Raw genomic sequence first — 26595 nt, 5'->3', positions numbered from 1 at the left:
TTTGCTTTTTGGGTGCTCCCACATTAAACGTCCCCCGAAGTGACGCAAGGTAAAGTAAGGCTACAAACGCTCCCTTTGCTCCAGAAGCGGGACAAGGTCCGGCTGACAGGGGAGCGGTGCACTATGTGGGTCGGTTGTAGCAGAAATTGCCCTCCTTTCAGGCGGCTCACTAGAGACGATTGCTCCCCGCCCCAGACGTTCATTATGGGGACATCTTTTGGATTTCATCGTCTAAAGGAAGTCAGTATTGGAACTGGAATGGAAGGTAATTGTATTTGATTTCTGGTTCGTTTCGTTGCGATGGATTTTACTGCGAAAATATTTAGTAATGTAACTCTGTTGCGTACGTTATAGAAGATCTCTCTGTAAAAACGCTGCAGTGTCCCCCAGGGAGCCCATTCCTTAGCACCCCACCCGGCTCTTTTCGTTTAGTGAGAGGGCCGGAAGGTCAAAGCTACCTCTAGGCTGAGGATGTCACAGGAGCCACCCTACCAGTCAAGTGTTCGGCTCGGGCCCCCTTAGAGTAAGCCAAGGAGACTTCAAAATAAAAACATTGACTTCTTTTTTCAATCTAATAACTTTCATATGTTTATTTGAATGTCATACAACGCAACTCTAGCTATGCCCAATTTTATACATTTTATTTGTTCATGTATTTTACAAAGTGATGCAAAGTTATTATTACAATACACATATACAAGTGATGTCTTAATGCAAACACATAGATCCAATAAAAAGGATTGTGAGGGTATTTTGGGGAAAGGGGAAATAGGGGAGGAAAGGGAGATTTTAAAATTGAAAATTGAAGTGTTAAACATTAGACAACATGACCATGGTTGAACTATGTAGGACTGAAACAATTTTTGATCAATAATTGGATGTCCTTAAAGATGTTATAATGTCTGATTTTTCTCAAATAACCTTAAACCACTCTCAATATAATGTGCTACTACATGTTTTTCTTCATAAGAAATAGCAATGTGAATATAATTTTTTTACCAATGACAGGAAATGTGAATGATGCTATAATGAATGCTTTTGTAAGAACCGAACTGTGTGTAATCATTCACCTGTCCTTACCTCTAAAGACTTCAAAATGAGCCACTTTCACAATATCATTTCAATAATACTCAAATAATCAAATAAAATAAATTCATCATTCATTATAAATTAATCTTTTTTTTTCCTTCACGTATATCCCATGAGGAATGGGAGGAGAAAGGACACAAGTGACAGACCTAGTCTGAACTGTATGTAATACTTGTGTTGTAAGTATTGCTTTTACAATATCCATTCAAGAACGGTTTTGAGTGACGGCAGTAATAATGATTACAGATAATCTAGATACATCGCACTTAACTGGGATTGAGCAAATTTTTACAACCTGATAAAGTTAAAACATTCACTATGACAATTAAGTAACATAGGTATGCTCAATGTAAAAAATTTCAGAATGCAATGGCCAATATTATATCTCTTATCTTTTCATATATACAATTCAATCAACAACAAAAAACACAACAACAAAAAAACTCACAGTACATCAAGAAAAAATACAAGAGGGAAAAATAGAAGGAAAAGTTTACTTTGGCAACAACATTTATGACAACTGGTGCATTTGATAGGACAGACATGAATATTTGACACAACTGATTTTAATACATTAATATGCAAAGTAAATTAAGCTGTAATAAAAAAGAATTACAAGCATGAAAGGCTCATTCTCTTAAGACTGTAATGACTTTCACTTCTTTGGTCTGTGAAATAATTTAATTTTATAGCTTGACACATGGTACAAATAAACAGTGAAGCGCTAGGAGGGTATTGGCACATGTAAGAAAGTTGTTATTGGTTCACCCTGCTTTGACACTTAAGCATACTGAACAGGAAAGCTTGTCAACAGTTTCAGTTTCAAGAGAACATTTACAAGCAGATGGGTAAAAAAAATGGCTAGGCCAACTTATTGGGGGCTGAAAACTTGGTGAACTGTTATTGATCTAGAACAGATAAGTGTTGCTATCCAAACATTTAGTTAGTCTTTGGGAGGGGCACTCATTTTTAAACAAGAAGACCATCCCTATTTACAAGATACTTTATCAAGAATTTTGGACTACAGCTATTGGTAAAATGTGCTTGGGCTGTTTTCAAACATGTCACAGAATGTCTGTTTCGTATATTTTGCTAGTGGTGGTTTGGGCAGCAGTAAGTGGCGTTGAAGCAGCTGCAGTTGCTAAGTGAGTTAGAGAACCTGACATTGGGGCAGCTGCTGATAAGCCCTGCATGCCCATTTTAGCCAAGAGATTACTCTCACTGCCTGTTTTTTTAAGCAGAAGATCTGGTGTAGGAACTGTTGATGTACCACGTTGCAGCTGTTGGAGACGAGCATATTGTTCTTGTAATGCTCTTTGTTTTTTCAGGAGTTCTTGATGACGCTGTTCAAGAGCTTCTTGCCTTTCTTTTTTTGCAGCTGCTCCTTCTTGAGAGTTTACACTTTCACAGCTTGAACTATTGGATGCAGCTGCATTTGCAGGGCTAGGAACTTGTTGGTCTTCCACCACTAGGGGATTTCGGAGGGGATCAGCTCCAGGAATACTACATGACCTAACACTACCTCGGCCTGCTTGTGCCCTACGAAGTGTCCCTTGGGTACCCATCTGAGGCTGGCTGGGAGGATTTTGGGATCGAGGTGGCAACGATGGGCTAGTTGGAGATGCTAAAGGAGAGCGAGAGCTTGTTCTTGGAGGTGGAGGAGGTGGTACTCTCTTTGCTAAAAGATCAGCATTCCGCTCGGGGACTGGAGGCTTAGAGTCTGAAACTTGCAGACGGGCTATATTAGGGGGTGAATTACCACCTCCATCTGAACTGCTTGGGTATGAATGAAGGCGACGCAATGAAGAAGTTGGGTTGCTTGGAGGAGGATTGGCAGTTTCAATGCTGCCTTTCCGTCGACCAATTTCAGCCATGGTTGGAGGATGAGTTTGATTTGTTGCAGGTGGTTTAGCGAAAGTTTGAAGTTCATCTAGCAGGGCGTCGAGTGCATTCTCCGGACGCTTGCACTCCCCTCCTGAGTCGGTGGACCCCACGATGCTTCTTGACGAACCGAAGACACAGGCCTACACATAAAAAAGGATAAGTTACTTTCAATTACTTAAAGAGTTTTAAAATAATTCTCATTAAAGTTTTCACATAGAATATTTCTGAGCAAAGTATTGCAAAGAAATTAAAAGAGTATAAATGCAATAGAACAAAGTTCTGAATTTTGTGTTTTTGAAATAAAAACACGTGCATTTTATGGGTAGATAGAAACCTTCATGTTCATAAAAATTTTGTTCAACTCTGTTCCACTGAAGTTGTGAAAACTTTTATAAAACATGAGCAAAAACTGTCATGTTTCAACAGTAACATTGTCTTTAAGAAGCAATAATGGGAAAAGAACTACTGAGCAAACCATCTACACAACAACAAAACTAGACCATTTAAAAAATTTATGGTAAGAAAGAACCGTAAACAGTAGAGCAAGTCAAAATTAATATTCAAATGCAAAAGTGATTAGAAGCAAAGAACACAGATATTAAAACAATATACTACTTTGAAAACTGTAATAACATATACCAAAAAATCTGATGCATAAGCAAAATTTTCAAAAAACGAAAAAAAAAGACAAGCTATTTTAAATAAAAGAATTGAATCACCTCCTCTGCCTCCATGAGCATAATACAGAGAAATACCTTACTCTGAAGACTTGACAAATTCTTGAGCAGTAAATTGTAGAAGGGAAAAAGAGGAAACCCTGATGTAGACAATATTGAGAGGCACTAATCTATATGCACGGTATTCTGATTTCAAATGTGTATTGTCCACTATCAAAATTCAAATATTTGTTTGGTCATCTTCCAATAAAATAATGGAGAACTAATAGGTTTGTAAGAGATTGTGAACTATTGCACTACCTTGTAAATTCCCGTTGACAGCGAATTTTAGAAAACCTTTGGCCTCCGTCACAAGGCTGAACCAAACTATTTGGCCATTTCTGGAGGTGATCGGGTGGGAACCTTTGCATTGACACACAGTAAAACCAAGGACATAAGACACCAAGTGAAAAATTAAAATGTGGTCCAACACCCTACTTTCCAAATTTTGAATAGCATTAATACATTTTCTTGAATACATTAAAGAACTGTTCTAAAATTTGCATATACATAAGTTGTTTTTGGGTTGCTTTTTCATGACATTAAGCAAAATCTAGCGGCTAGGTTCTGGAATTTAATCCATCTGTCAGTGCTCTCATATGATCTAATCTATTTATGAAGGAAAGAAGGGGTATTGAGGACCCTTACACCACCAACATTGTTTAAACAAGAAATTTTACGGTGCATCATGCATACTATGTGATGGGGTGACCATGCAGTGGATCACAATAAATGAGCAACAAGTAATGAGCCAAGCTGAAACTCTGAAAAAAAAAAAAAGGAATAAAGTAGAAAGTTTTTTTGTTTTTTTTTAACAGAAACTTACAAAAGCGAGCACTGAAAAACATGCTATATTTTAATTAAGTAATTTCACAGACAGAAAGAGAACATGTCTCACACTGAACGACATTGTTCCACTATTGGTTGATAAGTTCGCAATGATCATCTTGGTATGGAACAGACTTAGATAGTTTACTTTCCCGCTTATAAAGTGGTACAACATTATTTTTTTTTAATCATGTTTCACGGTTTTTCTGCACCCAACTGTTTGGACTTGGGATGAAAGCCCAATGAAAGAGTATTGTTCAAAACAAATTCTATATTACCAGAGCTAGAATCTAGAACTTCCCAAACACAGACTCGTACAGAGCGCAAATATGGTTGAATGACAGACTAGCGCCAAAGCACAACAAATTTCCTAAGTATGCTCAACTAGAAAAGTAATTTTAAAGCAGGCATGATGATTTTACTCATATACTTCTTGCTAGACCAGCAATCAAAATTATAGGTTGAGTTGTTTAAAGTAAGGTAAAGAGAAAAGGCAAATAATATGTACTGGAACTTCCATCCTTAGAGTAAGGTGTTTTCCCAAATAAAGCCAAACAATTAGCTGCTATGTAATAACTACTGTCAAAAGACAATCTACATCCAAACCTTTCAATTTCAAATACATATTCAATATTAAGGAATATACGAGATGTAAGCAGGATTGAATAATCATAGTAAAACCTCTTGCATGATAATATGTAAACCACACATACTACACACAAAATATTTGGATGGTTCTGATTCCCTTATATGATTATATGAAAAGGTGAAGTTAAAGTATAAATATCCATGGATTTTCTTGACACAAAAATTTAGAATATTTTGATTCATATCCTTTTCTCTTTCACAGGTTGTTGGAGATTAAAATTTTTATACAGACTGTATACAACATTTAAAAAAATAAATGAAAAAAAAGAAGAAAACAAACAAAAAACAACATCAATGTGTATGAACAAGAAACTGCATTTCAATAATAACTGATGTATACCCCAGAAATATCACTAATAGAAAGAAACATGTTGATGAAAAAACTTAGAAAATAAGAGGGATAGAGAGAGAAACAGGAAAGAGTTGGAGAGAGAATACTTTTCATTAGTTGAAAGTCAAAAATGAGAGAGAATGTATGGGGGGTCCTTGATGAACTGTAGGGGGCTTTAGGATGACATCTTTGTCCTACACCAGTTAACCTTACACTAAGGAGGAAGGTGGGGCAAAAATCATTATAAGAAGAACAGAAGAAAAAGAAGCAAGAAAGTGAAGCAAACGAAACATGGAAAAAGGCATGCAAGTTCTTCCAAAGAGAAGATCTTGTTTTCATGTCCACAATCTTCATCCATTTACAATTTTTCATGGACTTACTCAGTCCTAGACTTAAAAATAAATTACTTCAAAGGACATTATTGTCTCGATAGTTTTAATTCATCTAACAATTGCATCAATAACGTAAAATAAAATACCTTTCCCTATTTGATGAATAAAAATAATTTATTAATTTAAAAAACTAGCTATATAAGAAAAAAGGAAAAGTAGCTGATGTGTGGGGAAACTGTGACACTCAGAAGTGAAAACTGACGTTTTTTGGAAGAACAAGCTTGTACAAGGAAGGAAAGATTACTGAAGAATTGTTGGGGCATAAAATTATGCTTTCCATTCAAGAATTAGTTTTAAAAGCACATGTTTATAAAGAAATGAAAAAGAATTTCAAGAACACATTTGAATATTAACTGGGAAAACTAAAGGCAAGCATCACAAATTTTATGAAAAAGGAAAGTATTATGAAAGAAATAACAAAAAGATAGCATTTAATAGATGCAGCAGAACGAACTGTTGTTGGTAGGTTTTACTCGTTTAATGTTATGGCCTCCTTGAAGTGAGAACTCCACTTCCACCCATACTGTTGATGGGAGCGATAAGGACACACAAAGACAGAATGCATCAGTCCAAGATGCGTTGTTGCGACCACCTTCCATCACTTTAGTAGGGCGTAAAATTATGTTCAGACTGGCAAAATTTTAAAATAGAAATCAAAGAATTCCAATAACACTTAAGTGAGGATGGTGGCCACAAATTTCATGCAACACATTCTACTGTTTTAAAAGATATTGCAATATCTGGAACTTAGATGTGTGCCAAATATGACCTCAAAATTCAGTATTGCATACTTGGTCACACAATAAAAATGAAACCATCCTAATTCAAGAGGAAACAAAGATGTTAGGTTTCTCCTTAGCAAAGACTGACAATGACATGCGGTTTTAACAGAGCATGAATGTAAGAAACATACAAAAAAAAAAAAAAAAAAAAAAAAAATATAGATAGGAAATGCTCTTGTCATTCTTTAGTCAGAATTCACTCAAAAAACATTACAAACCACATTCTTAACAAAATATGTGAGTTTTAAACAGCAGTTATTGCGATGTGAATGATTGTATAAGCTGCGTTTGGTGTAATGTTGCTACGAGCACTTCTTATGGTATTATGATCAAAAACATAAGGTTTAATGTTTAAGAGTGAATTGGTTTACTAGTATTATTAAACAGATAATATGATCCAAAGTGAATAGACTTACAAACAGCAATCCAAGCATTCACTTCACAGCTTATGCTGATAATTAACCCTATCAAACAACTTTGATGATGACTGTCAGGTGTAGAGATAATGTATCCTCAGCAAAACAAAATTTATAAAAAACAAGAAACATTGCAAAAATTTTGACCGCCCATGCAATCCTATATTTTGAGTAATTAACATGGACTACTTTAATTGTCGTAATCAGTTTAAACAAATCCGTCCATTAGTTTTTAGTATTGTGATCCACCTTTTCTTATCTCTACACTTCAGATTAAAATCCAAAATATAAAAATGAGAGAGAAACAATCTCAACATGTCATATTTTCTTCCCTCCTACAAGTATCTAAAAACTGTTTTAAGTGATTGATGACACTAAGGCTGGTCTTTTACAGATATGTTGGAATTATAGATTGTGGTAATAGTCTACAGTACAGATCAATATGCTATGTGATAAAATAAAATTGTGAAGGTTGTGCATAAGTGATGAAACTGTTGTCTGCGTGAAGAGAAGTGATGAGCAAAGCCTTGAGTAGTATATCTCTAGTAGTGATAATAATAATAGAGTCCGCCTGTTTAAATATTCCCTAGTTCTTCAGCACAAATCCATTGCACTGGCAACCATCACAAAACAGAAAGAAGTGACTCAAAACTTAATTTCAAAATCTTTGGGAAGTGACACCCTAACAGAGAACAATGTATGCATATGAACAAAATAATTGTGTCTCAGAATGCAAAGGAGATCAAAGAGCAGGAAACAAAAACAACATGTAACTGCCATTTCTATAGTGATTGCAAACCCAAACTGTGATTAGCAAATTAGGCTAATTATGCTAAGTTTGTGGAAGTAACATATTTGACTACAATGCGTAGTCATAGTGTGTGTAGAATCTGATTCAATTTCAGGCCACTTAAACATTCACCCATGATATGTATTCCTCTGTGTATTTTAGAGTGAACACAGACTGATGTAGAAAGGAAAAGAGTGGGGTAAAGGTACATAGATATACCAATGTCATAAAACAGGAAACCTGTATAATGAACACCCATAGATATTAATTTCATTTCAAGAAGAATGTCAAGCTTTGTAGTTGGCTCAAGTTTAACACTGTGTGCAGTATGTGAAGCACACAATCAAAACAGAGGACAGGAATAAAAATATCAAAACTATCGTCAGAACAGAAGCCAAGAAATTTCAACTATTTCATTTAACTAGGAAAAGAGACATTGAAAATGTCTGATGAGTGAGAAGAAAGTAAATTGTACGAGGGATCAGAGTAAACAAATCGATTTGATCTCCAAGTGACCCTGTAAAACATTCTCGTGTATGTTGTTTTCTTTTTCATACAGCTGTTGTTTTTTCTTTAATAACATCATTCAAGGATTCTTTTCTGACAAATAGTATTAGAAGGCAGAACATTACAGGCATACTAACATGATTCGAGGGAGTGTAAGGTACTTGGCATTTACTTGTACTTTTGCATCAGCAGTCAAAGTAATGTACAATAAGCAAGCCCGGTCAGAAGGCCAAAGCTGAAAAATATGTATATCTTTATATTTCTAAAACTGCAACAATGTGTCAAATAGTTAATAAATAGATTGCAGTATCTCACTGTGTGTTTTCAACACCAATGTTGTGTTAGAACAATAAAAGAGTTAACAAAATTCAATACTCTTTAACACTATTCTTCTAATTGACATATTTTGATTTTGTATCAAGTTGACCTTTTGACAGAGCCTATTTTTAAAAAATGCACATCTTTTACAAATGGTAATTAGTTGGAGCATCATGAGCAAGCAACTACTCTAAGAATCACTACAAGTAAAATGTACGAAGTAAGAAGAAATTAATTTAAATTGTATGAAAATGACACCACTAGGAGCAAATTGTGTGGTATCCTTATCTTAAAAAGGAAATGTGGCCACTCAATTCTCGATTTTATTAACTTAAAAATTATTAATTGCAATCTTTTATAAAAGTATTCATAAGCTAAGTGATTAAGGAAAAGCCCATGAACATTAGATTGATAACCAGCAGGTATGAAAGGAATCTCAGAGGAGCCGTAGAACAGGTATTTATAGTTTTTAAGGTTTTACAAATTTGAGTGAGAATGATAGCTCTCCTTTTTAGAGGTATATTTTGAACAAATCAGTCCACAAAGTGCAGCTGTCTGCAAATCTAGGGACAGAAATTCATAATGGTATGTTAACTGAATGGTAGCAAAAGTTCAGAATTGGCCACATATTTGACTAAAATCAAATTCCAAAAAAAAGCACAGCACACTGAGAGGAAAAAGGGGAATGGAAAGACAGTTATGCAAGAAAATGGCCACAGCTGTGCGACCAGGAGAGGAGCAGGAAGAAAGGTTACATCAAAAACCAAATCGGTGAGGTAGTCACACAACCTTGGATGTCATCACATTGTGTAAACAAAGATGCATGGCAACAGAACATCTTCAGGTCCCCTCGTCTGTTCCTTTCTTTCAGTCTGATTGTATTTGATAGAGACATCGACCAATTGACCGTTCGCTAAGCCGGTGTCAGTGTTATATAGGGAACTGCTGCTTAATGTGATCAAGAATATCCTACTTATAAAATTTTAAACTACATAAAAACGGTCCTGCTCCTCTACCTTTTCAGAGGAGGGGTTTTTGGCTTTCCCCTGCCTTTTAAAGTCAAATTTTCATCCTTATCTGACAGGTGAATTCTACACTGGAAAGCCTCTTTAAAGGTATTATATAGGAGACATGTTTGAGATTTTGAGGAAAAAATGTGGTTTAATTGTGAAGCTAATATTATTATTTTTACTCAAATTTTCTTTGCTCCTCTGATTGCATGGGCTTATACAGATGGGAGATCTGTCAACAAGGTATTTAACTGTACAATATTCCCTCAAAATTTTAAAATTGGTAAATGAAAAATTGTGAGGATATGAATCTGTACACGCTGAGTTGGGACCCTTCTCATATCATTGCACTGACAATTTTATTCTTATGGGATCTTGGGTCAAAACTCAGCACTGATGAGAGAGTTTTCTTTTACAATGTGCTGAGCGTGTTACAGTCAGTGTCAATTACAAGCAAAAAAAAAAACAATACTATTAGGAGCGACAAATCAACAGGAAATCACAGCAAACAGGGAACTAAATAGCTAGCATTTATTAAAGTATAAGTGACAGCTTCCATACCTTGCTGGATGCTGAGTTAGGAGTGGGTGGTAGAGGCTCATCATCCAGTGTAGGCGAGAGACGGGCATCTGCACTAACTGTACCAGGGGGACAAGGCAAGCGTTGTTCTTGAACTGAAGCCAATCTGAAAAAGAACAAAATGTTTCTTTTCAAATAGTTAAATACTTTTGAAGTGTTAAGTTTACCAGTTGCACCAAGAATAAAAGTATATTTCTTTAAGTAATACCGTTTTAAGGTCACCAATGTTCCTGTTAACTTTTTACACCGACGCAAGGCACTTTCCAATCTTTCTGGTTCTTCTTTTAAGAATCTAATTAGAAAAATTAAGAAAGAACTTGGTAAATGTTTTTGAAAGCACTAAACAAACAAACGAAAATTGAACAGTGAAAAGAAACCCACTTCTCCTCCCTCACAACTTTGTCCATCTCCGCAGAAAGAAGGCTCTTCATTTCATCTTGTAAGCCAGGGAAACGGACTTTGAGATCAGCAACAGTTTTACTGAAATGAACAAACAATATTTATATCAGATAGGTAATTTTTTGACAACTGAAATAAATACAGTACTGTATACATGAATGGCTGCATTGCATGAGCTATGTTATATTATATATTGATACACACCTGGATTTGCTAAGAATTAGGGCCATATTTTCAACATCAGACATGTTTACCCGAGTCTTCCTATTTATGACGTTGCCTCTTAGCTCTTCAACAGTACTTTCCAGTTCCCTGTGGCATAAACATAGATAAATTGATATTCCTATCAAGTCAAGCAGCCTTAACATATCACAGTGAAATAGTAAAACATTTACGTGAGATCCTTTTCAAGGCGAAGCATTTCTTGTTTATAGAGTTCTTCTTCTCTGCTGAGCCGTAACTTTTCAGCATCGCCGATCGCAGCCCAAGATCCTTCAGCACCAGTTATAAGCATGGCTCTGGAATGTTTTTATTAACAATGGCCATTAGACAAAGCAATTGCTATACAACCAAATACCGTATTTATTCAATTCAAAGGCGCACCCAATTTTAAGCCAAACCTATAATTTTACACAGGAGTCACAGAAAAGACTCCCATTAGACCCCTGCAAAATGGGTGCTCAATTCTAAGCAGCACACCCAATTTTTCGGTTTTAAAGTCGGAAAAAAGAGTGCGGCTACAAATCGAATAAATACGTAAGTTTGTCAGAGGTTTTAAGGCAATTGAAGTTTCAAAACCATTTATAAGATTTAAGGTTATTGCTCACAACAGACCTTATTTTAATGAAAGTATCACGTATTGTTTCCCGCACAGAATGAGCTTGAGCTTGTGACATCCTTCGCAGGTTACGAACTTCCTGACGTAAATCTTTGGCCTTTTTCTGTAGTCCACGAAGCTGATTGTACATTTCAGGGGTTAGCTGTAAATCTATGTATAAAAACAAAATTAGGTAAATGAACATGATGATGACGCCAATTAATGTAATTTTATCTATCTCCAATTTCCTTACCTCTGTAGATATTGCGTCCCTCATACTGCCCTGGGGATAGGGACATTGGCTTTGGTGGGGGAGCTGGTTTGTGACGATCTCGCTCTACCATGAACAAGGAAAACAAATCAGAAATGCAAGTACAAGTAAAACTTATTACAGTTTTTGAAAGATAAATATTTTTGACCAGTGAGTAGGAGTGGATGGAGAACAGATTATACTTTAAATAGATTTTCTGGCAGCACAATCATACAGATGGGAGGGTGAGATTTACACCAATTTCTAACAATCTTGTAGTCTTGTTTACCTTGTGATGAAGTTCTAGGGAGTGTGGATGACTTTATTGCTGGTTTAGTGGGTTTAGTGTCCGCTAGCATGCAAAAGAAAAATAGAGTACAGGTCAAAGGATAGTAACAGACATTCAAGGAAATATCAGTGTACCAGGTCCATATTACGTAAGTACAGAACCATATTCATGCTCGGCCTCATCCTCATTCCCGGCAGCAACAAACAGGGAAAGGGGAGAGGGGGGAGGGAGAGGGGATAATCATCCAGTAGAAATTTGTGAGGATGCAGAAATAGGCGCCTAAGGAAACGTAACCAAGTTACGTATTTATGTTACACAAAACTGTGAGAGTGAAGTAGGTAGATCTATTCAGCAACCCCTCTGGGAACAGATTTCCATAACATACAAGAAACTATTCATGTTAATTGGATTGTTTTGTGGAATTGCAATATGTCTTTTAAATTCCCTCCATTCTCCTAACAACTTAGCACACATTATTTAAATGGTCGTAGCTTGATTCCTCTGATCTTGCCAACTCACGAGCAGTACTGTTTATTTGACTGTATTTTCAGAATAAAAAATGAAAACTTATCAAAGAGAAAATATTGATACGTATTTAGGCCTTTGCTTGGCCCATCATTTGAGACAATTACAGGGAAAACAAGTTGTAGTTTTAAGCTCAGCATCTAGCCTTACACAAGTTACATGTAGAGCATGGCAGCCTATTTATTATATCAAGGAGGGGAGTTACTGCTGAATGCTCACATGCTGAATGCTGAACATGCAGATAATAAGATAATACCCTAAGAAATAGAAAAAACTTGCAAACAAAGCAGCTAGATAAAATGCAAAATCTTTGCATGATCATGCTGCTTAGAATGTATGAAAAGGTAAATAAGATATCAAGAAACAACGATTAGTTATGAATTATTGGGAAAAATATAAAAAAAAAAACAACAATCAGTTAGCTTGAAATAGATCGTTGAAAATCGTAAGAAAATGATTTCAATGTAAAAGATGAGCTCTGTATTATTTAATGTGGTAACTTCTGATGAGTAATCTGCTCCATTATGTAAATACTCAAACCATGGCTTCTGATGTAAAAATAAAACTGAAAAAGATAGATATGGAAGGTACGTCTGTGTTTTGAAGGAAATTTCCTTGCCACATGTTGGAGTGAAAGTCAGTCCAAAACTCAAAACAAAATATATGCCTGAGGCATTAGCCTTATGAAGAACACACTTATGTTGCGTAAAGTGAGCATCCATTACTTACCGCCATGTTGGGGAGAATGTTGCTTGGGTGAATTCATATCAGGGGGTTCATCACTGAATGAGACTGACTTCTCGAATGAAACTGATTTATCTGAAAATGCAATAGAATGTGTAAAGTACAAAAATATTATAAAATAAATGATATATAGCAAAGGGGCAAATGTTGTAAATAAAATTGAACATACTATTAAAAGTCCAGAAAAGGCAACTAAAATAGATACTAAAAAACAGGGCAACACTCTTTTTCCAATTATTTTGTTTGGAAGAAAATTACCTTCATGCATAAAAGAATAACGTTTTACTATAGCAGATATTGTTGTTCCATAACTCTACATAAAAATATTTTACTGATGACTTGAAAACGTTAATCAAAACCACCTGAATACAAGAAGCCATGCGCATACTTTTAAAAACTAGTAAATACTGCATTTTGTATGGCAGGTGGCAATTGATTAAATGGGCAAGTACAAGAAAGAATCAAAGTGCAGGCATGCATTGAATCTTAACCCATGCACATTTCAAACAAAAAAAATTGCCCCAAATTTTTTCTAGATTAGTTAAATTTTGAAATATGTTAATTGATTCTAATCTTTTTATTCCATGAGCTTTAACAGTTGTTGTAAATGAATGAAAATGTATTCTTTTTTTATCACTTCACAAACTGTACTTAAGTTTTTATCCATAAGATGATACCAGTATTTTCTAATCTTGCCTCAATGGAATAATAATGCCCACAAAGCATACAACATGCTCGTCAAAATGAAGAACAGACATTTGTAAAACACAACTTCTCTACTATGTGATGAAATGAAATTGTGTAGGTCAATCGCCTATGTCCAGAATTTAAATTCTTTGCAAGCAGACATTTTAATAATTAAAACAAATTAATTTTTAGATAAATTATTGTCTTTTTTTGGTCATGCAGTGCATAGTAGCCAAAGATAAGCATCTCATAGTTGTGCATTAAGTGAATGCATATAAGTATTGGCAAAAACAATAAGTCCCCTTAATGAATTCATTATAAATCACAAAGAACTACCTTTTCCCAGTTTAGGGGGTTTCACATCACTCCTCACAAACGTGGAATCGTCTGGAGGAAAGATACAATAAACATAAATGAAATACTGATCAAAATTTATAGTGGCAACGTATTCAATTCTCAGGTTAAAAAAAGAACTAGTTTCAGTGTCACATTTTAGTTGGCTAACAAGAGATTTAAAAAGATTTAACTCAATTTACTTTACAAAACTGTGAAGACAACACTTTAGTTTTGTAGAACAGAGAAATCATGCCCGCTCCAAGATATTTTTGGCTTTTTTGGAAATCTAAAGTAACAATTTTCTTGTTTCACATGTTCCAAAAATCTTCCCAAAACAACACTGGTATGACACTTCATAATATTGAGAAAAAAAAAAGAAAAAAAAAAGAAAGAGTTAGACTAACCTTGAGAAGCTGAGCTGCATGTATCAAACTCTCCTGAGGCTGATTGACACACCACACAAATAATATTAAAATCTCTATATATCACTGTTCCTACAACTATAAATACAGTATGACATATGAAAACACAAAATATATTTAAAATTAGAAAAAAGCAGTTTCTCTGACAAATACTATTCAAAATCCCACTAGACAGTACTTTTATGCTTTTATAGTACGACATCTGAGAGGACAATGTTTTTACAGAAGTTGTTGTTTTTTTGTTTTGTTTTTTTACAGAAAAAAATTAAGCCAGAATGCAATCATCACCTATACCTACTTAGTCAACTAGACTACTCCTATTGTTTCTATGTTTTACGCCTTCCCTTACATGATTACATCTTTAATACTATCGAATTGCTGTGTGAACCCATCAGCATTATCAATTTGTACAGATTTGGTGAGTATAAGATTTTTAATAGCAGCTCTTAAAGTTACTGTACATGGTTGAAAACTAGCCCCTACTGAGATCTATAACTTAGTTGTTCATAGTAACAAAAACATCACTGAATAAGAATTATACCACAGAATATTTTAGAATGAAACTAATATTCATGATTGCTGATGGTTTCTAGATTAGCATAACAGCATCGCAAAAACATATTTTCAAAGCCCAGCCTTCTATTTTCATAGCTTTCAAGAAGCAAAAACACAAATTAAAACTTTCGAAAGTTTTTCTTCAAGTTTCTAGACGAGTTTAAATAAAATACCCGCAATTTCTTCATGCTTACAAAAAGAAGCTAACAGTATTCTATAAAGTTTTTGTCATATATTTATTTTTATACATCGACCCAGCAGATATGTTGGTCCACATCCATGTGATGAGTTCAGCAAAAGATAATGTCTCTAATCTTACTCAGAACTCTCGGATGGGTGGGCTCCTCCGTGCCCCTCGAGCGGGTGCTGTACCTAGGCAGTAGCATACGAGACAAAAACAAATCTGCTACCTAGGCCGCACCCGCTTGAGGGATCATGAGGAGCAGCCCGCCTATCCCAGCAGGGCTTTGCACTGAAGTCAATATCCTACTTTACACTTACCATTTCGATATCCTTGAGACCCTGGAACTGCTAGATGAGTAGGACCATGAGTCAATGCCTTCTGAACTAGCCCAGTCAAATTTGCAAGCTGTCGCTCCATATTCTCCACTCGTATCCTGTGAACAAGTTGCAGGGACAGTACTTAAGTTACAAGAATTGCACTTGCTTTTCGCACATCAGAAACAGCCAATTTGCTCTTATTGTAAAAATAGAGAGAAGACTTAAGGAAATTAAAATGATGACAATAACTAAAATTCTGTTTTTGGTGGAAAAGCCAAACGGGGATTCATAAGTCACAGTTCAGCCAAAAATTATCCTCAAAAGTGAAAACATTGCCCACACAAAAACCACAGGTTAGCTGCATTGATACAACAAATAAATTTGGTAACATGTGAGGGGAAGCAAAGGAGAGAAAGAGAAGTGTGTGTCGTACCGAGTCACGTCGTAGGGAGGTCCAGCCGGGGTGGGGAAGGGAGCTCTGGCTGCAGAGGGGGCGGGGGGACCACGAGGCCCAGGCCCGCCCCCTCCGGGCAGCTTCACGCCGTACAGGGCGTACTGCTCGTCCATCAGCTCCGTGTCGCTATGAGTGCGAGGCATGTGCAAGACACAGTGAGTGGAGCAAGTGCAAAACAAGGTTCAGAAGTCATCAGACTGCCACATGTTAACAACAACTAATCAAACACAAAAGGAATCAACTGATGAGGAAGAAATAGTAATACAGCAAGTGTGTTGATTCTTGTAATAAAAGCCAAAGAATCAAACCAATAAAGGAATAACTGAAGCAGTTTTGGACAGTCGGAGGAGGTTTGGGGAATTTTAATAACGCCAATTTATAGGCAAAATGTTTTAAATAGATTTATAGATTTGTATACAAATCAGACAGGAAGTAAGCGACATTGAGGTGGCGGAAAGCAAGTTAGATGTTAAGGAGACATTGTGAATCACATAAAAACCATACCCATGAGCATGAACTTTACTCAATAGACCCAAGATTAACTTTGAAATCCATCCAAGAGATGGCAAGGCAAATTTGTAAAGAGCTCTCACTTATTTTAAATAGACGTGGAAAAGATGACGGAGCGTCATTAATTACCATGAGAAAATAAAAATAGGCTTTGAAGTACACAAAGAAAGTAAACAAAATGGATTCCCCCAAACAAAACACACAATATGTAATGTTGGTTTTTGTGTTGTTTTGTACTTTGAATGCTTACAGATATGTACAACACAGTTATCAAACAGCAAATCAGGCTTACCTTGCTTCCTCATCGATGACAGGTGTGATGGACCCAGAGCGAGTGCCATACTGCCCGTAGTATCCCTCTTCATATGGCACACTTGCTGAGGCAGGATATGCCGGTGTTGGGTATGCCCGAGGTCCTCCTCTTTCAGGGGAACTCATGTAGCCACTTTCTGCATGTAGACGATCTGTAAAAGTAGCAGGGATATATTTCATAGGGTTACCCATCAAATAAAAAAGGTCAAGGCATTTTCGTTGTGCCACCGGCACTACTGCTTAATGTTGACAAAACCCAAGGTAGTTTTATATTGCTTAGCACACAAAGTTAGGTGTCTATATATCTGAACCCTGCCCACCTGAGGGCGGCTCGGCCATGGCTAAAAAAAGACAGGCCATTGAACAACTTTTTTTGGAATATGAATCAAAAATCAAAGCACAAAACAGCAAAAAAACAACAATTTTTTCCTGAGTTAGAGGTAAACACAGGGGCATTGCTACAGATTTTATATTCGTGTTAAGAGTAAAACTCTTTATAATACAGATCTGCTACAAATTTTGTGTGGTGCAAATACCTAAGTAGTGTTTAAAAATGCTAAAAATAAATTGTTACACATGAAATTAATAAACAAAATATAATTGTAAGATATGATGTTAGATGGTAGATGTGGTCACTTAAACATAGATTAACAGACAAAATGCAAGGATGACATTTGTTACTATAACAAGAAAAATGAACCATTCTCTATCCAGAAGTAGGAGTGAGGGAAAAAAAATTACAAATTGTACCCGGAGCGTTTAGTGGAATGTGAATGATCCCTACAGGTGTCACAATGGACGTTTCACGAGACGACGCTATAGATGGCGCTTACTGAGCGCTGGGTAGGCCCGCGGGGGTACACAGCTTCGAATATTCACGGTTCAAGAAAAAATTAGTATTCAACATTATTCAGTTGCTATTCAGTGGTATTCACGATTATTCACTGCTATTCGTCAATATTCTCTACTGTTCAGTAAAATTTCAGTTAGTATTCACGAATATTCATTTATATTCGCTAATAATCACGAATAAACAAATTTTGAATGTATTCAAAATAAACACGAAATTTCCTAGTTGTGGACCCTACGGGTAGGCTAACCCGCTAAGCAGCCGTGCGAAGACGACTGCCCGCCCAGAGCGCCCAAAGGCGGACGGACGAGGACGTTCGACGCCCAGCCTTTCCTCGCGTCACCTCGAGGGACGTTCATTGTGGGGGCACCTTTGGTGCAGAGCATGATCTTATAACTAGACCTCAAACTGAAATGACAGCAAAGAATGTGTGTTCGTCAAGGGTTAAAATAAACACGATTAAGAGTAGGAGATAGGAAACAGTTAAGAATGTTGATGAACGAATATACTTCCAGCTAACACACAAACAACCGTGCGGACTGCAGACCTGCAGACAAACCTTGAGGTGAAGTGGGAGAAGATGCGTCCTCAAATTCAATGGGCGACAGATAAGGAGGAAAGTACTTTCGATGTGGCGGTCTGGGGGGTCTAGGACGGAGATTGGCGTTGGGGAAGATTGGGGTTGGACTTTTGGGAGGGATGTAACTGCGCATAGGGGCTAGAGGAGGAGGACTTTTCACGGGCAACGCTGGATCCAGAACGAAAAAAAAGCAAACACTTGTAGATTGTGAAGTAAGTATTAAGTGTACTTAAACCACACAAAACATGATCCCTCTCCGACAGTGTCTTTCAGCGACACAACTTCAACCTCTACAAAAAAAAAAAAAAAAAAAAAAAAAAAAAAAAAATCATGTTCAGAGACAGGTCTCACCTGATGGCGGCAGGCTCTTGGGTGCTGGCGAGTAGGCCCGCATGAGGGAGCCGCCCCGCGGCAGGGTGGCGGACGAGCCAGGGACGCCTGGCCCGGCGGCCACTCCCGGAGGGGCGCCCGGCGGGAACGAGTGCGTCATGTAGTAGGGCTGCGGGGGCACGCTGCTCGCCTTGCTGGCCTGCAACACACAAAGAACACCAGAAATAAAAACACATGTCCGATTTGCTGCGCGGCGGCGGCGCGGGTTGAACCTGTCGCGGGCGATGGTGAGAGAAGGGGGGGGGGGGCACAGCGCGGGGGGCGCGGCGGCCGGAGCCACTGCCGGGGGGCGGGGGGCCCACGCGGGGCCAGCTCCCGGCACCGGCACACTGCGGCCCAGGCCGACGAAGCCGTGGGACGTGCTGTGCTGTAGCTGTGCTGTCGCCGTGCCCTCGCTCTGCTCCCATGCCGCCATGGCCTCAGACTCGGTGCTGCAGCTGCTCGTCGTCGTCACCGTCGTGCTCCTGACGGGGCGAGCCGGGGTGAGCAGCAGCTCCCCGCCACCGGCGCGCTACAACGCCACGGCGCTGGCCAGGGCCAAGAGGGTCGCCGTGTACGACGTGCCGGACGAGGACAAGCACGACGCGCTGCTGGTCGCGGCTCTGCAGCGCGCCTCTGCGCGGCCGGGGCCCGCCTGGACTCAGCCGCCCATGCACAAGGCCACCCTGACGCAGATGGGGTATATTCAGGTAAGGCGCTACTGTCATATCTTTCATTTCCGCGAGTGTCGCGAAGGGAGCCGTCATCTTGTACACGGCGCGGGCCGGCGGCGGGGGGAGGGTGGAGGGGGCACCTCCTCCCCGTGCCAGGCGCCGGCAATGAGTCTGCCGAGAGGGAGGCAGAGGAAGCCCGCCGCCGGAGCTGGCTCAGATGCCGGGGTCTGATTGTGCTAGCTAGTGGCATAATGGGCCCGTCATGGCGAGGCGTGGCGTGGCTCGGCTCGGCTCGCACGTGGCGCCAACGGCTGCCGCATTGTGAGTTTCGCGGCTCAGGTGGTGCGCCGCCCAAGAAACCGATAGCACGCGCCTTGCCTTGTGTCCGCTGCCGCCACCGTCACCGTGCGCCACACTTTGTCCGGCTAAACTCTCTCTCCCTCGCTGCCTGTCCCTCCCTCCCTCGCGCGGCGGTGGACGTGCACGTTCATCTAGATTACAACGAGCCCCCCCCCCATTCCTCTCTTTTCCTTGGGCGCGTAGAGAGTACCCCGAAAGGTACCTAGGTACCCCGAAAGAGACGGAATGTCGCAAAAGTTGAAGAGCCGACACCTGTATTGGCCCCCGCGGCCCTGTTGCTGTGGTTATTGACCAGCGCCTTGTCCGGGTCGGGAGGAATGCCAGCGGCGCGGTCCAGGACGTGGTCTAGACTCCAGGCCAAACTCCTCGCCGGTCTAGTTTGTCTGGTGCGGCGGGGCGGGGCGGGGCGGGGCCGAGGGTGTGGCTGGGGGCGTGGTGGGACCGGGCCGGGCCGGGGGCGCGGCTCGCGACGGCCGGCGCTCATTGGCCGCCACGCCGCGAGCACCGCGTATCAATCACCTGTCCACGATTGAATATTAATTTGAGATGCGTAAATGGGCAATCTACCCACAGGAACCGGTGGCCGGTGGTGGGCTCAGGCAATGTATATGTACATGGATACCATTTCCTGACCAGGCTTCCGCACGCAGAAAAATACTTTGGTTGCTGTAACTAAAATGGTGTTCTATCTGCCCCCTTAGTCATAACCATAGAACGTTCTATCGTGCTGTTTGGTTGGAGCGCCAGAACGCTCAGCCAACACGATAGAACGTTCTATGGTTATGACTAAGGGGGCAGATAGAACACCATTTTAGTGACAGCAACCAAATTTTTCGGCCGTGGCGAGCAAACATTTTTCTCAACGCGTCTGAGCGACCGGCGCCTAGTGAGTACGCAACACCCCAACATCGGGACACGCACAAATGTATATCTCTCCTCTCCGTCGGTCAGTCTGTCACAGGAATCATCCAGAATGCCGTCTTTTGTCCGATTCATTCGTCAAAATTACGCGAGCTCGGCGCCTGCGAGACTCGGGGTAGGCCACACCGCAGTACACGCATGCACTGCAGGCAAGATGTTGCCTACCCGTCAGGCGCCATGAGAGCTTTCAGTGGCTCAACTCGGCAGTTTCGTGAAGGTTAATGGTAAATGACGAGCCTACTTTCGTACAACGAGCCAAGCCCATGCGTGGTCTACCCATAGAGCGAACACCGATCGGCTGACAGTAATCTCTGAATCAAGGCAGAAGCCAAGCCAATGTTTACACACGCCTGTGTGACTTTGCCTAACTCTCTGCCCGTCAGGCGCTTTTCACCCTGTGACTGTCTAAACCCGCGTGCGCTGGCGTGTGCAAAGAAAACGAAACGTGCGCACGCCCACACAGTCCCACACACACGCTGAAAAAAAACGTGTGCAGTAGAGACGATAAGGAACTGTCCCATGGCTGCTGCAAATGCCAACGATATCGGCTAAATGGTTGGTCGGATGCCAAAACTTGTGAGGTGGGGGTAATAAAAATAAGGGATGAGAGCGAGAGAACGCGCGCGCGAGAGAGAGGGAGAGAGAGAGACAGATAAAGAAAGGGGATGCGACCGACTGGGCGTTTCGCCGTGTTCACTTTCGCCCCACCAACGTCCGCCCTGTGATCCCCGTCCAGCGAGCGGTCCCGCCCGCAGCCTCGGTAACTCCCCCGCCTGGCTGGCCGGGGAGCGGGTCCAATGTCTGTTGCCTGGTCGCCGAAGTGCTCGGCACGACCTCGCGCCCGGGCGGACGACACCCCGGCTAAGCACCCGTCGTGACCCCCGTGACCCGGCGGGGTGCGGGATGGGACAGGTGCGAGGACACGTGCCGGTGACCGGTCCAAGTCCCCCGCAGCGGCAGGAGAAGGTTTTACAAGACTAATGTGCAAGGAGTTTCCCCCGGCGGGCCCGCCTGATACGGGATATAGGAAGGAGGAACTCGTCTGAATAACGGATGGCTCTCCTCTCAGACGGATTCAAAGGCACTCCGTGGTCTTTACCCCTCCATCTCAGACGAAAAGGCTCGCCAGGTGCCCCCCCCCCTCTGGTTCACTAGATAGCCGCCTAAAGGTAGGCAATTTGACAAACAAAACACCTGTATGTAGGCAACTTTCGATCCCCCCCTCTTAATACGCCCCTGAAGCTCGCACGCACTTCTCGCCCACGTGCGCACACGGGTCGTTGACCGAGCACGTGCGAGCGACAAAGAAGCGAAAACGGGGAAGGAACGCCAGGTATGGAGGCTCGACGACAAAAAGACAAACAACCAAGGCGAGGCAGGGGCATGCGGGATGCGAGACGTAGACGACGTCGTCGTCGTTTCGCGGTCGGCGGCGACTCCCACAACGCGCACCATTCCGAAAATCGGGCGGCGGTGGCAGTAGCAGCGAGGGAGTGCCAGGTCGGGTCGGGTCGGCTGCTGCTGCTGCTGTCTCTGGTCGGAGTGCCTGTCCTCTGTCCCCGCCGCGCCGTGCCGCGCCTGGGCGGGTCTGGCCGGGCCACGCAGCCGCCGGGTTGAGCTGAGCTGCGATTGCATCGGAACGCCATAACTGCGTCTCGCGGAAAGGGAAGGGAAGGTAAGGTAAGGCCTGGCCTGGCCTGGCATGGCAAAACCGCGGCGGGCGAGATCGCGACCGCGCGAGCCCCGGCGTGCCCGCCCCGCCCGGCCCCGCCGGCCGGGGCCCGCCCGCCAGGCCATGACAGTTTATATGCGTCCCGGAGGCCCGCCCGGATCGCGCTCCGCTCCTCCCGCTGCTGACAGGTCGCCCTGCCCCCTCCTCTCCCCCCTCTCTCTCTCTCTAGCTCTGCCTCATACTCTTTTGTTGTTCCAGTTCCTGCGCTACATCGTGGACGTGCCCGAGCTGCGCGAGCTGTCCTTCTGCGTGTGGCTCCGCTCGAGGAACCTGACGCACAATCACCCCATACTGTCCTACTCCAGTGAGTACATTAGTCGAGCACAGCAGCGTTGCGTCAGGGAGGTGGTGGTTGTGCAGTGCTGGTTGTGCAGTGCTGGTTGTGCAGTGCTGGTTGTGCAGCAGAAGCAGCGGAATGCCACACAGCAGTATAAAGCGCTGGACCGCGAAAAGTAGGATGGAGCCAGGGAGCGCTAATTAAGGTTGGCGGAGGTAGGGTGGGTCCTTGGCGGGTCCTGGCGGGTCCTGGCGGGTCCTGGCGGGTCCTGGCGGGTCCTGGCGGCTCCTGGCGGGTCCTGGCGGGTCCTGGCGCCGGTGCGGCGTCCCCTGCTGCGGTCGAGGATGCCACCGGCGCGACCGGGGCCGCCGAGGCACTGCAGAGAGCGGAACCCACCCGCGGAGATTGGATAACCCCAACCCACACTAAAAAGCGACACCTTCATCACGCGAAAGGTGTGATGAAGCGAGTTGTCCAGGGAGGTTAAAAGAGGGGAGTAGGGTTGGGGAAAACTTTGTGAGGCACAAAACAGAACGTCGTTACAATTATTTGTTATCAGTGACAATGGGTGTGTCTGTCGCCAACACTGTACAGGCCCAAGCTGGCAAGGCCCCGGGGCTCAAGCCTTGTGCACAGACGCGCCTCGCAGGCTGAGGAGGTGGATACAGGACCCGTCCCCGCCCTGTCCCGGGTCGGTTGACATAACCGAACAAAACGCCACATACTTACTTTCTCATACATCGTAAAAAGAAAAAAAACTCGTGCGGCCCAGAAGTTATTTTGTTATTTCCGGGCAGCTCGGCAGCGGCGTCCGGGGAGCTTCCGCTGGTAGAGACTGCAGCCCGGAGCCGGAGTGTCGGGGTCGCTTTACCTGCCGGCCGGACCTCGGGAAAAGAAGGGGGGGGGGGCACCGGCAGCCCAGTCGCCCAGTCCGGGGGGCCTACATGGTCCAGGCCGTAACCTTCCCATCCACTTTCCTCACGTGGAAAGGGCCTACACCTGCTACACGGCACGTATCCCCGGCGGCGCCTCAGTCGCGTCTCGCCTCTCTCAGTGGGCAAAGAAATGCTAATGATAAAACAAAATTTACTGCATCAGGCTGTTTTTTATAGCATAAACACATTAAGTCCCACGCGGCCACATATGTGCACATATGGCACAATAAGCTGTGTTTGTGGTCCCCTCCTGGAAGTTCCTAAGTTGGTCGCCAGAGGGAGAGAGCTATGCCAAAGTTTCACAAAGATTAACAATGAAAACGAAATTCCGCTTTCAAACAGGGCTCCGTAACTTATTATAGAACGAACGATAGTTAAGAGACAGGTAAGTAAGAGATTGTGAAGCCCTCTGCTGCTTTCAAGTTAACGATGATGCTCTTTTAGGGGGGAGGGGGGAGGGGCATGGTGGAGGTTATGATGTGGTGCCGGGTATTTGATGTGCCACTGCAACTGGTTCCGGCGCATACGCCAAATATTTTCACGCTCGCTCGCTGGGGAGGCGAGGCGAGGCGCGAGGCACGCGCCGTGCCGTGCACTCTCAGTCCGGCACCGGTTCATGCGCCGCCAGCATTTGAAGCTCCCGGAACGAGGCGTGAAATGATCGCGGCGTGTGGCATCAGGCGCGGAGTAAGCAACATGGTAGCCCGGCCAGAGAGCGAAAAATGTGGCTTCTTAGCCCGACCGCCGAGGCCGAAGAAGCCACATTTTTCGCTCTCTCCCGCTCCAAACCAAACGCCTGGAAGTACACTAACCCCTTATGCATTTTGTCCTGTATCACAGGTTTATTGCTTGTTGTTGCAGAGCACGAGCGCGACCGGCTCGCACGCGCCTGGGTGTCGCCCGCCGTCGGTCACCGCCTGCCGCCGCGCCTCCACTTCGTGATCCTGGAGAGGCCCGTGCTGGTGGAGCCGCTGCCCGAGGCGGCCCAGCGCCGCTGGGTCCACATCTGCGCCTCCTGGGACGGCCGCTCCGGCCTCTACCGCCTCTACGTGGACGGCAGGACGCGGAGGGCGGGTGTCCGGCCAGAGGTGGGTACAGGGAGGAGAGCGAGCCTTCAGTTTCAAAAGTACGGCTTTTAAATGGTCCCGTAGGATCGTTTATACCAGCTGCTCTCACATTTTAAGTCCAACACATAAAGTGCGCCATGGCGTTGAAAACAATCATAATACTCAAGGAAAGTTTCAGGAAGCCTAAAAGACTGACCACTCCTCCTTCAAAAAAACATAAAAAAATAAGGAACGACACCTTTCTGGCCCCCCACCGTGAGAGGTGCGGCTCGGTTGAGCTCTAATGGCGGTATGCCTGTTTGGTGGCCAGACAGTTGATCTCGTTTGCATCAAATTGGTCCTCCTCGCCTCACACCTCCTCGGACAGCGGCTAGCCCAGCGGTTCCCAACCTCGGGGTCGCGACCCCATTTGGGGTCGCGAGAAGAAATTTTGGGGTCGCGGCGAGGGGCCGGGGGTCGCCTGGGGTCGCGGCCAGGCTCCCACTGGACCTAACCGAAGGGGTCTTCCTGTGCGAAAATATGGAAAAACCACCGGTTGTTTGGCGCTTCCGATCCAGTTTCAGTTGAGGTAGGCGCACAGCCGGTGGTTTTTCCATGTTTCCACAAGAAGGGGTCCAGCAGCAGCCAGGCCGCGACCCCAGGTATACCTAGTTGACCCTTTAGCCACAGGAACACGTGGGGAGCACGGTAGACGAGAAACCCAGAGGAGTGTAAGTGAGAATGCAGCGAAACACATTCTCTTGTAGCATCCTACACTTTGCTTTATTATTATTTAATAAGTATTTCTCTAAGAAATTTTAGGAATGCGAACATCTGCAGTGTCAATGGGGAGGGATAATTTTTGTACCTAGGTAAGATGTGTCTTTGCTCACACCATCATCAGATAAACATTTGTATTTGATTTAGATGTGCACGAAGACACATCTAGTCTGTACAAAAATTGTCACTGGCCATTTAGTGGGTGTGAGCTAACGACAAATTAGAAACCTATCAAAAAGGAACAAAATCAACATTATGGTAACCAATTATTATTGTTTTTTTTAAGGGGGGGGGGCTGGGGTCGCGTGGGGTCGCGATGTACACTCCATGGGGTCGCGAAAAAAATTAGGTCCTTTTTGGGGTCGCGAGCAAGAAAAGGTTGGGAACCGCTGGGCTAGCCAAACACTACTTTCACTGCCGGACCGCCGGACCAGGGCGCGTTTTTTTATTGAGGACTTTTGTCGGTAGGTTCCCGGGCACGCGTCACATGGAGCCGACCCGGGACCAGTAATCAGAGATTTACATGGATATCGAGCAAACTCGTCTAGTCTGGAATGTAGAGCGTTTCGTTATTTTTTTTTTCAAATATATAGAATGACAAACGGGTCTTTCTGAGCCAGGGTCCGCCACGCTGAACTACGGGCGTCCAGGCACCTGTTCGACCCAGACACAGGAAAGCAGAAATGGGGAGAGGAGAAGAGAGAGGGGCGGGGGGCGGATCCCTTGGTCCTTAAACTGTGGAGACTAAGAGGGCCGTGTGCAGTGCACTCTCGAAGAGTAGGGAGCTAGGTAGAGTACAGGCAGGGGACAACTCGTGTGCTGTCGACCGTGGCGAAGAGAGCACTTCGGCCGGAGGAAGCCTCTGATTGGCCGTCCTGGCGGAGGGAACGACCGGACACAATCCAGCCCGCCCGGCCGATTCCGCAAACTGCATCCGGAATCGTGTCTTCTTCAGTAGCGGAGGAAAAGAGAGATAGGGG

At 43.0% G+C, this 26595-nt stretch overlaps 2 protein-coding genes across 14 annotated transcripts in view; one reads left to right on the top strand and one right to left on the bottom strand.

Annotated features, from left to right (window-relative positions):
• Positions 1 to 624: 624 nt before the first annotated feature.
• On the bottom strand, positions 625 to 19050 carry LOC113204511 (coiled-coil domain-containing protein CG32809; the record flags this gene model as incomplete). Of its 13 annotated transcripts, none has more annotated exon segments than XM_052275340.1 (18): positions 2879 to 3113; positions 6362 to 6411; positions 10273 to 10396; positions 10499 to 10582; positions 10672 to 10770; positions 10894 to 11001; positions 11085 to 11207; positions 11524 to 11677; positions 11760 to 11843; positions 12046 to 12108; positions 13300 to 13389; positions 14338 to 14388; positions 14742 to 14780; positions 15816 to 15931; positions 16249 to 16395; positions 17072 to 17243; positions 18501 to 18689; positions 18873 to 19050. In XM_052275340.1, coding segments are annotated over 18 exon segments (1965 nt in total), but the record flags the coding sequence as incomplete, so codon positions are not given.
• Positions 19051 to 19240: 190 nt separating this feature from the next.
• Positions 19241 to 26595, top strand: part of LOC113204887 (uncharacterized) — an 8466-nt gene continuing 1111 nt past the window's right edge. Inside the window, exons 1-3 of the mRNA XM_026420262.2 lie at positions 19241 to 19600; positions 22776 to 22881; positions 24651 to 24877. Of these exons, the coding sequence (XP_026276047.1) occupies positions 19325 to 19600; positions 22776 to 22881; positions 24651 to 24877 (609 nt within the window). The 5' untranslated portion in view covers positions 19241 to 19324. The remainder of the gene's footprint in view (positions 19601 to 22775; positions 22882 to 24650; positions 24878 to 26595) is intronic.

Source organism: Frankliniella occidentalis, unplaced genomic scaffold (genome assembly GCF_000697945.3).
Source record: "Frankliniella occidentalis isolate FOCC.00 unplaced genomic scaffold, Focc_3.1 Scaffold579, whole genome shotgun sequence".
Classification (NCBI taxonomy): Eukaryota; Metazoa; Arthropoda; class Insecta; order Thysanoptera; family Thripidae; genus Frankliniella; species Frankliniella occidentalis.
Note: the sequence above shows the minus strand (reverse complement) of the source record. Positions and strands in the feature narration are given on the sequence as shown.